Source organism: Solea senegalensis, linkage group LG9 (genome assembly GCF_019176455.1).
Source record: "Solea senegalensis isolate Sse05_10M linkage group LG9, IFAPA_SoseM_1, whole genome shotgun sequence".
NCBI classification, from domain to species: domain Eukaryota; kingdom Metazoa; phylum Chordata; class Actinopteri; order Pleuronectiformes; family Soleidae; genus Solea; species Solea senegalensis.
This window is the reverse complement of record NC_058029.1, coordinates 10,890,466-10,902,042: the sequence shown is the minus strand read 5'-3', so window position 1 is coordinate 10,902,042 and position 11,577 is coordinate 10,890,466. Positions and strand designations below refer to the sequence as shown.

The 11,577-nt window shown below is 40.4% G+C and overlaps 1 protein-coding gene across 1 annotated transcript in view; it reads right to left on the bottom strand.

The window, feature by feature from the left end:
- Positions 1-9,161: 9,161 nt before the first annotated feature.
- The window catches only part of me1 (malic enzyme 1, NADP(+)-dependent, cytosolic), a 70,000-nt gene continuing 67,584 nt past the window's right edge, over positions 9,162-11,577 (bottom strand). Inside the window, exons 10-14 of the mRNA XM_044034876.1 lie at positions 11,471-11,576; positions 11,081-11,223; positions 10,829-11,002; positions 9,754-9,852; positions 9,162-9,638 (exon numbers count right to left, since the gene is read on the bottom strand). Coding sequence (XP_043890811.1) covers positions 9,471-9,638; positions 9,754-9,852; positions 10,829-11,002; positions 11,081-11,223; positions 11,471-11,576 — 690 coding nt within the window. The 3' untranslated portion in view covers positions 9,162-9,470. The remainder of the gene's footprint in view (positions 9,639-9,753; positions 9,853-10,828; positions 11,003-11,080; positions 11,224-11,470; position 11,577) is intronic.

Genomic DNA, 11,577 nt, shown 5'->3' with positions numbered 1-11,577 from the left:
TCGCGGGGGGTGCTGTGCCAATCTCCGCTACATCGGGCGATAGGCAGGGTACACCCTGGACAGTTTGCCAGTCCATCGCAGGGCCACACACAACTAGAGACAAACAACCATTCACTCTCACACTCACTCCTATGGTCAATTTAGAGTGTCCAATTCACCTAATCCCCACGTTGCATGTTTTTGGACTGTGGGAGGAAGCCGGAGAACCCGGAGAGAACCCACGCACACACGGGGAGAACATGCAAACTCCATGCAGAAAGGCTCTTGTTCCAACCGGGGCTCGAACCCAGGTCTTCTCGCTGCAAGGCGAGAGTGCTAACCACTACAGCACGCTGTGGCCCCCAGACGTAAGCAGTACACACTAAAATGGCATTTGTGTGCCCATCTACTTTGCAGAATGAAGGTGTAATTGTATATACTCATACAGTTTGTAATGGGTTAATGTTGGAGCCTGTGTTTAGTTACTGGGTGAGGTTTAGGCCAAAGTGTCCCTGGCGCTGCAGCACAGGCTAAAATAGTTCTCTGTTTTCATTACCTGGAGACTTACAGCTGAGCAACAACAAGCATGAGAACAGTGATTCGACAACAACTAGTATATGCCTTTGAAAACAGGCGCATTGTACAAACAAGGACATATCAGTGCAAGCAGGAGCCACTTCTGGAGAAATAGATACTGCATATTAATAGAATATGGAGCCAGAGAGGGAGAGAACGATGGCGGCTGAATCACTGTGAGGATAAACTTAGGCCGATATTTGAAACTAGTCGTCAAAGAATTTCAATCCACTTAAATAATTGGCTCCATCATTGTGGTTGAGAGTCATTTAAAGCACATGTTGGAACATATAAAAACATTATATCTGTGGTTTCAAAGCCTCCAGGCTCAGGTTCATTTACTAATCAACATGGAGAATTAAACGCATCAGTGAGCTGATTTGATCTCGGACAAATCAATTCTGTGCATCATCTGATTCTATTTCACAGTAGTGAGCGTCTAATCTGATGTTCTTTCTTATACTGTTATATCCTGAGCCAATGCTCAGGATATATCACTTTTAACGCTGTTCTCTAAATTAGCCACACGTATAAAATAAACCTGTATTATTAAAAGATTTCTTTGGATATTTTTATCTTTTTCAAACACTAATTAAACATCCAGCAAAAACAGAGCCATAATAGCATTTAGTCCAGCCAGCTAAATTTAGCACATTTTTATTTAAAAATGACCAGAAACACAAGTCCTCTGTTAGTCAGTGAAGAGTGACAGTCCCATTTTAGGTTAATGTGTATGTGTGTGTGTGTGTGTGTGTGTGCATATATGTGAAATCTGCAAACTGAGATTGAATCCTGTGTCAAAAAAATAGTAAAGTTGCAAATAGATATGTTGTGATTTGTATATGTATAGAAACATCTGTGAATATGCTCACACTGTAAATAGACATAGGATGGCATAGGAACAACTTAATCATTATACGTAATCATTTATTTACCAGTTTAGTAAAACTAGGCATATTTGACGAAAATAAAAACGTTGTATCACGTTAGCATTTCAGTTTATAAAAAAGCAGAAATGTGTCACGCTTGTACCTGACCGTCAGCAGCACAGTGTGTGATGATGATGATGATGATGATGATGTCAGTGTAGGACACTGCACTGTGACAGCTCTGTGATCAAAGAAGGAAAAAACATACAGACCATTGCAGGTTCTTTAATCTATCATCAGGTGGATAAACTCAGGTGGACCCTTGAGCAGTTTGAGGAGATAACACAGCAAACACAGCGGGGCGGATTTACATGCTGCAAGCGACAAGAATAAAAAAAAGGAAGCAGGGTGGTCCGTTCAAAGAGAACCTGGTTATTAACGTGCAAAGAGAGCACATTACCATCACATACAACCCACTGTCCTCATTTACAAACACTGATATACGTTCAGCAGGAGGGGACACACAAACTACTTTCTATACCCACAACCACCACAAGCCACTGTTGCCTCTCACAATTAATTAGGCAACTTGTTGAGCTGAAGATGTAATATGCATGTTAATTTAATGGGTCATGTCTGGTCTCAAGAGAAAAGACAAAGTGCTTTGATGTTCACAACATTTGGCAGTAAATCACTGGCAGCAAACAATTACAGAATTAATGAAGACGCAGGACAACAACAGGCGAGGCCGCCGCACATGTGTGCATGTTAATATCTTAAAACACATGCATGTTAAATGTGATTTCAGGCCACAGAGCGGCTCACGCTCATCACCGCTGCTCTCCTACAGGTCTCGAGTGCATCAAGTGTCATGGTGGGCTTATCCTTCTTTGTCAGCGGGTCAGTTTAATTTATTTTGGACCATGTGGGCCTTCTTCATTTAAAGGTAAAATTCAAAGTATAAAAACATGATGTTAAAATACACACACACACACGCACGTTGCATAAAACAACACAGTTAAACGATGCATGAATTACACACCTATGAACACATGAGAAGGAACATCTTGCTCACACACAGACACAGAGTCTGGTTTCCATGACATCACATGACATTACATTGACTTACCCTAACCTTAACCATAACTACTACTAACCCTATCCCAGAGGTGCAAAGAGTACTGGAATATACTACTCAAGTAAAAGTACCACTATATTGATCAAATTTTTAGTCAAAATACTGGTCTAAAAATGTACTCAAGTTAAATAAAATAAAATATATAAATATTCTTACCACTTGCTTAAAATAGGCCATGCAGGATCGGCCACCACATTTAGACCCACTCACCGCCTGTAATATTGCAGCTAATTAAATCAACTGTACATTAAATTAGCCAATATGAAATGTGTCCCTGTATTGTGTTCCAGTCCGGGATCATTAAATAATGTCTTTGCACTGACTTGTTTGCATGGTTAAGCAGGAGTGAGGGATTTAGGTCACATGCAAATGTCTCTGCTTGTAATATTTTCAGCATGTGTTAATCCATCTGGAGCTCGCAGCACAATCATCAGCACAAGCCTGGCTGGCATGTGCCAACATTGAAAAGGCGGCAAAGACACGCTGAACGGGCTAACGGCAGCATGCGGTGTATCCAAATGCACATTATAGTAAAGATTATAGTACATAAACATACATGTTCATTTTACTATAGTCTTGAATTCTAGATCAAGGGGATGAAAAACCTGGTTGCACCTGTTTTGATAGATCGATAAATAGGAAGATAAATACTTCTTGCTTCATCTTGCAGTGCCACTCAAAGCACAAATAACAGACCACAGAGTGTATTTGACCTGAATTTAAGCTTTTTATGAAGTTTAAGGATGGGGTTGATGCATAAAGGTGTACTCCAATATTATAGTATTAAATTGTGGGACTATAATCTATGGTTTAACGGTAATATTTTACCTCAGGTGCAGGTCGGACCCTTAGTGCTCACACAGCACGGATCTGTGCCGCAGGTGCACCCATGGTCATTTGCTGTTGGAACAATACACAACTCCTTATATGGACATATTGGGGGTGTGTGTTTATAGGTCACATATTCAGGCTTTAAAAAATGTGTTTGTTTTTTTTTTGTCCTGTTATGTTGTTGAGTCAAAGTTATGACTCATTATACTGTATATCACATTTTTAGTAGTGATATTAAGTAGCAATAATTGTGCAGCAATTGTGTTCCATTTTTGTTCCATTTTTGTTCACAAAAACGAGCCAAGTGAACTTTGAACTGTGACATATTTTTAAATTTTACAAATTCAATTAAATTTTAAGTTTAGGAGTACTTTTTGCTCAGGTGTGTTTATATAGTTCCATCAGATTGGCTATAGGTTGTGCTGAAAAAAGAATAAAAGACACTCTATATTGCACATTCTAATATCCTCTGTATATACTGTATGTTTAAACAAAGTAATGGAAAAAAGCAGAAATGCTCTATGTTCTAAGAGTTGATGGCGTATTTTGTTCAAACACTGCATGTTTTTTCAGTGCAAAGAGCTGCAGGGAACAATGTCTGTCTACTGTGCCCTGTTTTTTTGTAATTAATTAAACACGACTTTACGTCATGATCACACACGTCAGGTTAGATTTTAGTGTGAGAATCCGCACACTGCTAAGTGCAAGGTCCCATCTCATTAATGGGAGTGTTGTCAGGGCGTTACCGCTTGGTATCTGCGTGTGGTACCCGCCTGAGAGACAACAGGCTGTCGGGAAACCTGCGCCCACCACTAAAAACCTCTGCGACAAACTGTCAACAGAACAGAGACGAGTGTGTAAATCACTCACAGGAAGAGCAGTGTAGGTTAGAGAGGAACCAGTCAGCTGGATGCACCGGATTTCACCTGCAGAAAGAGATTTTTAAAGCTTTGAGTCACCCATTACTTCATTTCCCCATCACAGTAGCTTCACAAGTATAGGCAGTCTGATGTGTCTCATCTTTTGTTCAAAAGTAACTCATTTCTTTACAAGAACAAAACAAAATCCTCATTTTTTCATCCACACAAACTGACCGATGAGAAGACAACCACATCTTACTCATTCAGCATCATCTACACACACGGTAGCTCAGCGTGCGCGCACCAGCAGTGTTGTGTACTGTGTTGTCCACGATCAACGCCTACTGTACGAGTTTGAGGGATAAATGAGTTGCACGAAACGAAGAAAAAGTCATTCTCTTCGTCAGGAGGTTGTCATAGGCAAAAGTTGAATATACGTATGTTTGCGTAAGTGACATTTTTTTGGGCTTGTTTTTAGGGCCTTCTCTTATGCGTATATAAACATAAGGGCCTTGCATCAACTTCATTACATTTAGGGAGGAGCAGCGAGACGCCAAAGACACCTTTGTGCTTGTCTTGGTGCTACTTGGCTCTGTGCAAAGTGCTGAACTTCCCCGCGGAATTAGTAGCCATTTATTTATTTAGTTTAGTTACCATGACAAGTTATTACACATGTAATCAAATGTCCACATGAGGGCCGCTGGGGCCAATCCCAGCTGACATAGGGCAAAAGGCAGAGGAACACCGTGGACAACATGGAGAGACAAACAACCATCCACTCTCACATTTACATCTATGGACAACTTCAGTGTCCAGTTAACTTTTACTCATAAAACTAGGTGTAGAGCAGTGTAGGGCTTTTATTTTCTTTGACTTTTTGGTCAATTTTATTTTATTTTTTTTCAATTGCAATGTCCTCTGGAGTTGTGGGAATGAGATCCACGGTCTGATGATCGAATAACACATTTATCTCTGGAAATTAGTCAAAAAAAATAAATTATCTTTTGGGCGAAGTGGGCCTTTAAATGTAAAAATGACTCATCAAAACATCTAGGTTAGCACGCTTGCCTTTGCAGCAAGAAGACCTGGGTTTGCGAGTTTGCATCTTGTGGGTTTTCTCTAGGTTCTCTGGTTTCCTCTCATGCATGCAATATGGGGATTAGGTAAATTAGACACTCGATATACTCCTATATCGCCCTATGTCAGCTGAGATTGGCACAGCTCCCCTCCACAATCCTCATGTGGAGGATAAAGCGGTAGAAGATGGATGGATGGTGTCATGCACTATCGTTTGTTTTCCTCTACAAAGCTACTATCATGCGCTGTTAATGAACTCCTCAGGAAGCTGAAAATGGCTCATTTTGCCATCGACGGAGGTCTTTTCGCACACTGCAGCAAAACAAAGGATGATGTTCACATTTTATATTCAGCTGCATCACTGGATAGTTGTGATAACGTGAAAAGCATTGCAAAGAAATCCATACGACTGCCTCAGCTCACACGCCTGACCCATGTTTAGCGGGTGTTTACGGGGTCAGCCAGGGTTCTGAAGGCTTTATGTGATGTAAATCCCTTCAGCTCAGCCAACACCCTGCTTTCTTCGGTTTTTCTCATCAGCGCCGTGCTTTGCATGTATTCAGGGAGACAAAATCAAAAGTAAAGAATGAAGGAAATGTTCGTGAATTGAAAAAAGAAGAAGTAAGGGTTACAGTTTTCTTTCTTTCAGAGCGCTTCAGCACACTTGCTTCTTCTGCTCCTTCACACAGCCAACCATCGTGAATACGTTTATACCAAAAGGGAATTGAATAGTCAGATGTTGATTTCTTTGTATTCCTACACTGCAATCAATATGCACCAACACTTCAGACAACCGTCTTCAGAGTTTCGACTGTATTGCACTTTGTGAGTGAGAGTAAAGAGCAGCGAGATGGTTTGTATAAAATCCTTGACATGATCACTACCGCACTATTGTCCAGCACACTACCACGCTAATTTAAAATTAAGAACAATAATAATAAGCAGATGTTCTAACCCTAACCCTGAAACAATGAGTATTTAAAACTTATTACGATATCTTTTTTTTAACTGGACTTTGAGATGAGGGCACAAACACAAAAGAAGACTAAACAAAAACTAAATTTGTGTGAATGATGTCACAGGAAACAAAATAAATATATTAACTTAAGGATTTCTTTCAGGAAGTATATCTAAATAAAAAAAAAATAGCCCATTAAACACCTTTTTCAACACCTTGAGAGTTAATTAGTAATAGTAATAATTCTGTTATCCGCTCTGAAAGCTACAATTAATAAATCCATTATACATTGTGGCATACATTTATTAGTATAATTGCCCTCTTTTGGACTAATGGACAAGATGTAGGTAAGATGATAATATAATGTAATTTACCCCCATTTAGAAGGCCATAATGCTCAGCAACTAAAACAGGAACAATACTGGGATATAAAGGATTTATATATATATATATATATATATATATATGTGTATATATATATGTATATGTATATATATATATATATATATATATATATATATATATACATACATATATATATATATATATATATATATATATATATATATATATATATATATATATATATATTAAGCCATTTTAGCAGAGTTTATGACATGAATAGTCATGTGGAGTGTTATTATATCCAGACCAGTAATTATGTGGATTCACACAAACATTGCATAAGAGTAATGATGATGATGTTGATAGAGAAAAGTGCTGGTGAGGAGAGATTATTATATTAATACATGTATGCATGTGTGTGTGTGTGTTTGTGTGTGTGTGTGTGTGTGTATGTGTGTGTGTGTGCTAAAATTACATTTGTCACACAACAGTATACTGGAGCGCCCTCTAGTGTTTCTTTTGTATGAGGGTTTTCTTCACAGATCTGCAGCAGACAAAATGATTTACATATACAGTGAGGTAATAACAGAAAAAGTAGCATAATTGTGAGATGTAATCGTGATAGTTCTGGAACTACAGACGATGGTGTGTGTGTGTGTGTGTGTGTGTGTGTGTGTGTGTGTGCAGATGGGGGGAGTGGGTGTTTTTTGGGGGGCTTAATGTCACCCAGACAAGTCGGGAGGGAGGATGGGTAGACAGACTCACATTCCCTCAGGGTTTTTTATTTTACGGATACACACACTGATCACAAGGTCTCAACAAGGTTCCCTTTAATGTGAGACTGTAAACAAGGTCAAAAGTACGTTGGGTCACAGCTGCCAGTTACTGGACAGGCTGTGACCAGCAAGGAGACCAGATGAGGACAAGACATGGAGATGGAACCTACTGGTACATACTGTACCTTAAAGATTGAAGTCAAACAATCAATTGTAGATTTGATTTCACAATATAGTCACAAGCTAAATGAAAGCTGGCTAAAAAAGTAGCAAACACTGTTGAAATAGGTGGTACAAAGGATGGTTATTAAAACTACGGAGCTCAAATTGTGAGAAATGAATCAATGCGAATTTTGACATCAACAGTTGACGATTATTTAGCCAAAGTACTAATGGTGATGATATATGATGATGGTGTTTCTGTTAAAAACAGTTTTATATATAGTTAGAAATGAACACACACACACAGTTAAAACATTAGTTAATTGTATTGGTAAACAGCTAAAAATGTTAGGTTTCTACCACAAAAACCACCACACACTAAAATGCCTTTGCGTTTCAGGTTTGGCTTCCTCTGATTGACTCAAACAGACAAAAGTACACAGTCGAGCTAGATTAAAGGTCACATGACCAGTCACAGAGTCAACGACTGTGAACCTGAGGAAGTCATTTCAGTGTGTGGCACATTTAAGTATTTATTTGTTGTTCCTGTGACTGACCAGTGTGTTTTCTCAGCGTTGTGTCCACCTTTAAATGAACATATTAACATTAAATATGTTATTTTGTATTCATTTGCAGTCAGTATTTGACTCTTAATCGTACAGTGATTCAATTGTTACATCCATGTCATCCTATCGTCCGGTCTGGTCCAACCTGGGACTGTTTTATTCATGTATATAAACAAACAGCTGTGAATGTGCTGAATACTCGATGGAGCATTTATGTCCTGGTTGATGCTGTCATTGAGACACACTGTAACATCAGAGTATCGACAGCTGTGGGCTGATGTGGGGATTTACAGGGAGAGGGTGAGGCAAAGAAACGGAGGGAAAACAAATATTTGACTCTCAGATTTTTTGCCCCGGGGACAGACGCTTATCACTGGACACTGGCTGGTCTGATTGCCTCTCTATTGATTGCAGACTGGGATGGGCAGTCTGGTACTGACTATCTGGCCTGTGATGGATTATAAAAGTAAAACCATATTTAGTTCAAGCTCGAGAGACACAGAAGACACAGAAGTTGGACTATAAACCTGCTGCTTTTTTCCCCTCACAAAGAAAATTACATTTACATAAAATTCTCTCTTCATGAACACAGAAGTTAGTTTATAGATGTTTTGATTGTTACATATGTCGGCATTGATTTCAAGCCACAGCTTTCAGGGACATTAGAGTTTTCCTGTCAATATGTGAAGAAAAACGTCAATAAAAAAACAACTGTCACTGTTCTCATTCAACTGCAACTACATACGTTTACCTCTAGAGGGGGCCAGAGTACCATACGATGCATTTCAGAGAGACTTTGCCACAGTGTTTTAGCTTCACTCCCAGCAAAGTAAACAAGAGATTAAAAAGTACAGTAGGCATTTCCAGAGGTATGAGATGAGTGGTTTCACTGTTTTGTCTGAACATTCTATTCACAGCGATGACAAAAGAGCAACTTAAAGACACCAAAGAGGAAGTTCAGAGCAGGAAGACTACAACAGTGCATCTTTATCCAGTGTTTGTAATAATCAAACATGGGGAAAAATGTATTGAACAATTTTTATTTGAAAATTTAAATGTGGATTATAGCTGTCACAGTCATAAAATAAACTCCTAGAATAGAACAATCAAAAGCAGCCGGTGGAAGATTTCCCCAAATATATTATTGTAAAATATCATCTTGTTTAACATTTCATCCGCTTCTTTTTAAACTGTACTTCCTGAAAAAGTGCAATTTAACAGTAATATATCAGTGAGAAAATAAAGATTTGCACGCAACCTCTTTAATGGCCCGACATCACTTCCTGTGACAGTTACCGGTGCGCGTCCGCGTCTCATCTCTGTGTCCCCTGCATTAAAGTTTGCATGACTGCACAGTCATACAGTCCTCCGGCCAGCGGTACGAGTCCATGACAAACTCGTCATAGTCAGTGCTATAAGAGAGCGAGCGCACGTGCGCTTCTTTGTCGGACGGCTCTGGGCGAAGAGTGGCCATGTTGTGTTGGTAGGCAAACTCCATGATCTGTAACGCACAGGGAGTTAAAACATGGCCGCCGCCACCACTAGTCCACACAAACTTGAAGTCCAACTATATACACATCTGCTTTTGTGTGTGTGTGTAAATACTGAGCTCTCACCTTCACAGCCAGCTCGATGGAGACGTCCCTGATGGTGTTGAGCGGAGGATACAGTCGTCCCTCCTCCAGGTCCTTCTCTGTCACCAGCCGAGCCAGAGTCTGTGGAAGAGCAAACACATCGTTACTGTGACCACAGAGAGGAATTCAATCAGTCAGGTTATTCTCAGGGGACACGCGGCTGGCGTAGTGGTTGGCACCCTTGTCTTTGCGGCAAGAAGACCCAGGTTTCGCGACCCGGTCGGAACAAGGGCCTTTCTGCATGGAGTCTGCATGTTCTCCCCGTGTGTGCCCGAGTATTCTCTGGTTTAGTCCCACAGTCCAAAAACATGCGATTTGGAGATTTGGAGGTAAATTGGACACTCTAATTTGACCTTAGGTTTAAGTGTGAGAGCGAATGGTTGTTTGTCTCTATGTTGTCCCTGTGATGTCCTGGGTGTACTGCGCCTTTCACCCGATGTCAGCTGGGATTGGCACCAGCCACCCTCATGTGGAGGATAAAGTGGTAGAAGATGAGTGAGTGAGTGAGAGGTTATTCTCAGCTGAATGTACAGTACAGGACGACAGCAGGAGACAACATGAGAGGCGGAATGACCCAAGAGTTTTAAGTTACATTTACTGAACACAGTTCAGTATTTAAACACGTACAAAATTACTAAAGTAATTCAAGTTTTCCTTCCAGATAGTCTTCTCGCTAAATCTGTCTAGATGTTCAAAATGGTCCATCACTGACTTTATATTTTAAGTATCCCAACTTGTTGGGGTCAGACTTTGACATGGCGTTACTACATTACCAATCTTGACTCATTTCCCATCACTGTCAAGATTGTACCATGAAAGGTGCAACACCTGACCAGGATGAGGCCACAGAAGACGACATGAGTTATTAATGACACAATAAGGTGCCATTCCACATTAGTCAGGCGGCTTCTCAAACACTTCTCTTTTCCTTAGCTTCAGGTACAGTGTGAGATGCAGCCTTATGGGCTTTTTTTTTAACATCCTTCACAAGTACAATTGGATTGGATTAGACAACTAAACATATTATGTGTGTGTTCTGCATAGTTTATTGTGTCACCTCAGCTGCAACAAGGAAGATTTCTTCAGTAATGTGTCGAATTGCGCACACTGTGACACCCAGTCCGACGCCGGGGAAGATGTAGGCGTTGTTTCCCTGCCCAGGGTAGAACTTCCTCCCATCAGGCAGGGTAACGGCGTCAAATGGACTGCCGCTGGCAAAGACTCCCCGCCCCTGCAGCACAGAATACCATGACTCACCAGAGAGACAGAAACACTTCAGCAAGATTCCAGGAGTGTCCCGAGCAAGTACCTCTGTAAATGTGTAGCACTGCTCAGCAGTGCATTCGGCTTTGCTGGTTGGGTTACTGAGGGCAAAGATGATGGGACGTTCATTGAAGGACGCCATGTCCCTGATGATCTGTTCGGAGAAAGCTCCGGCAACAGCTGCCACACCTGCGTCAGAAAAGATTTCGATATTTAAGAGCATTTTTATCATCTTTAATACTTCATCTTCATGTACTTTCACCTTTTTCTTTCAACAGTCCTGCACTCAAAGTTTCTCTGTATGATGCATTTAACGCTATGTTAATCACATGTGTTCAAAATGCAGTGAAAATGGCAAACTGAACGTTTTGTGAAAAAGAACCAGACACCATGTAGCAGCTGTTGTTGTTATTATGGAAAAAAAGGTGGGATTTACCAATGATGGCTGTGGGTTTCAGTTGCCGTACCACATCCTCCAGCTTCTTCATCTGTGGGTGTTCATGAGCAAATCTCTCCTTTTCATGAGTCAGGTTGTCCCGACCC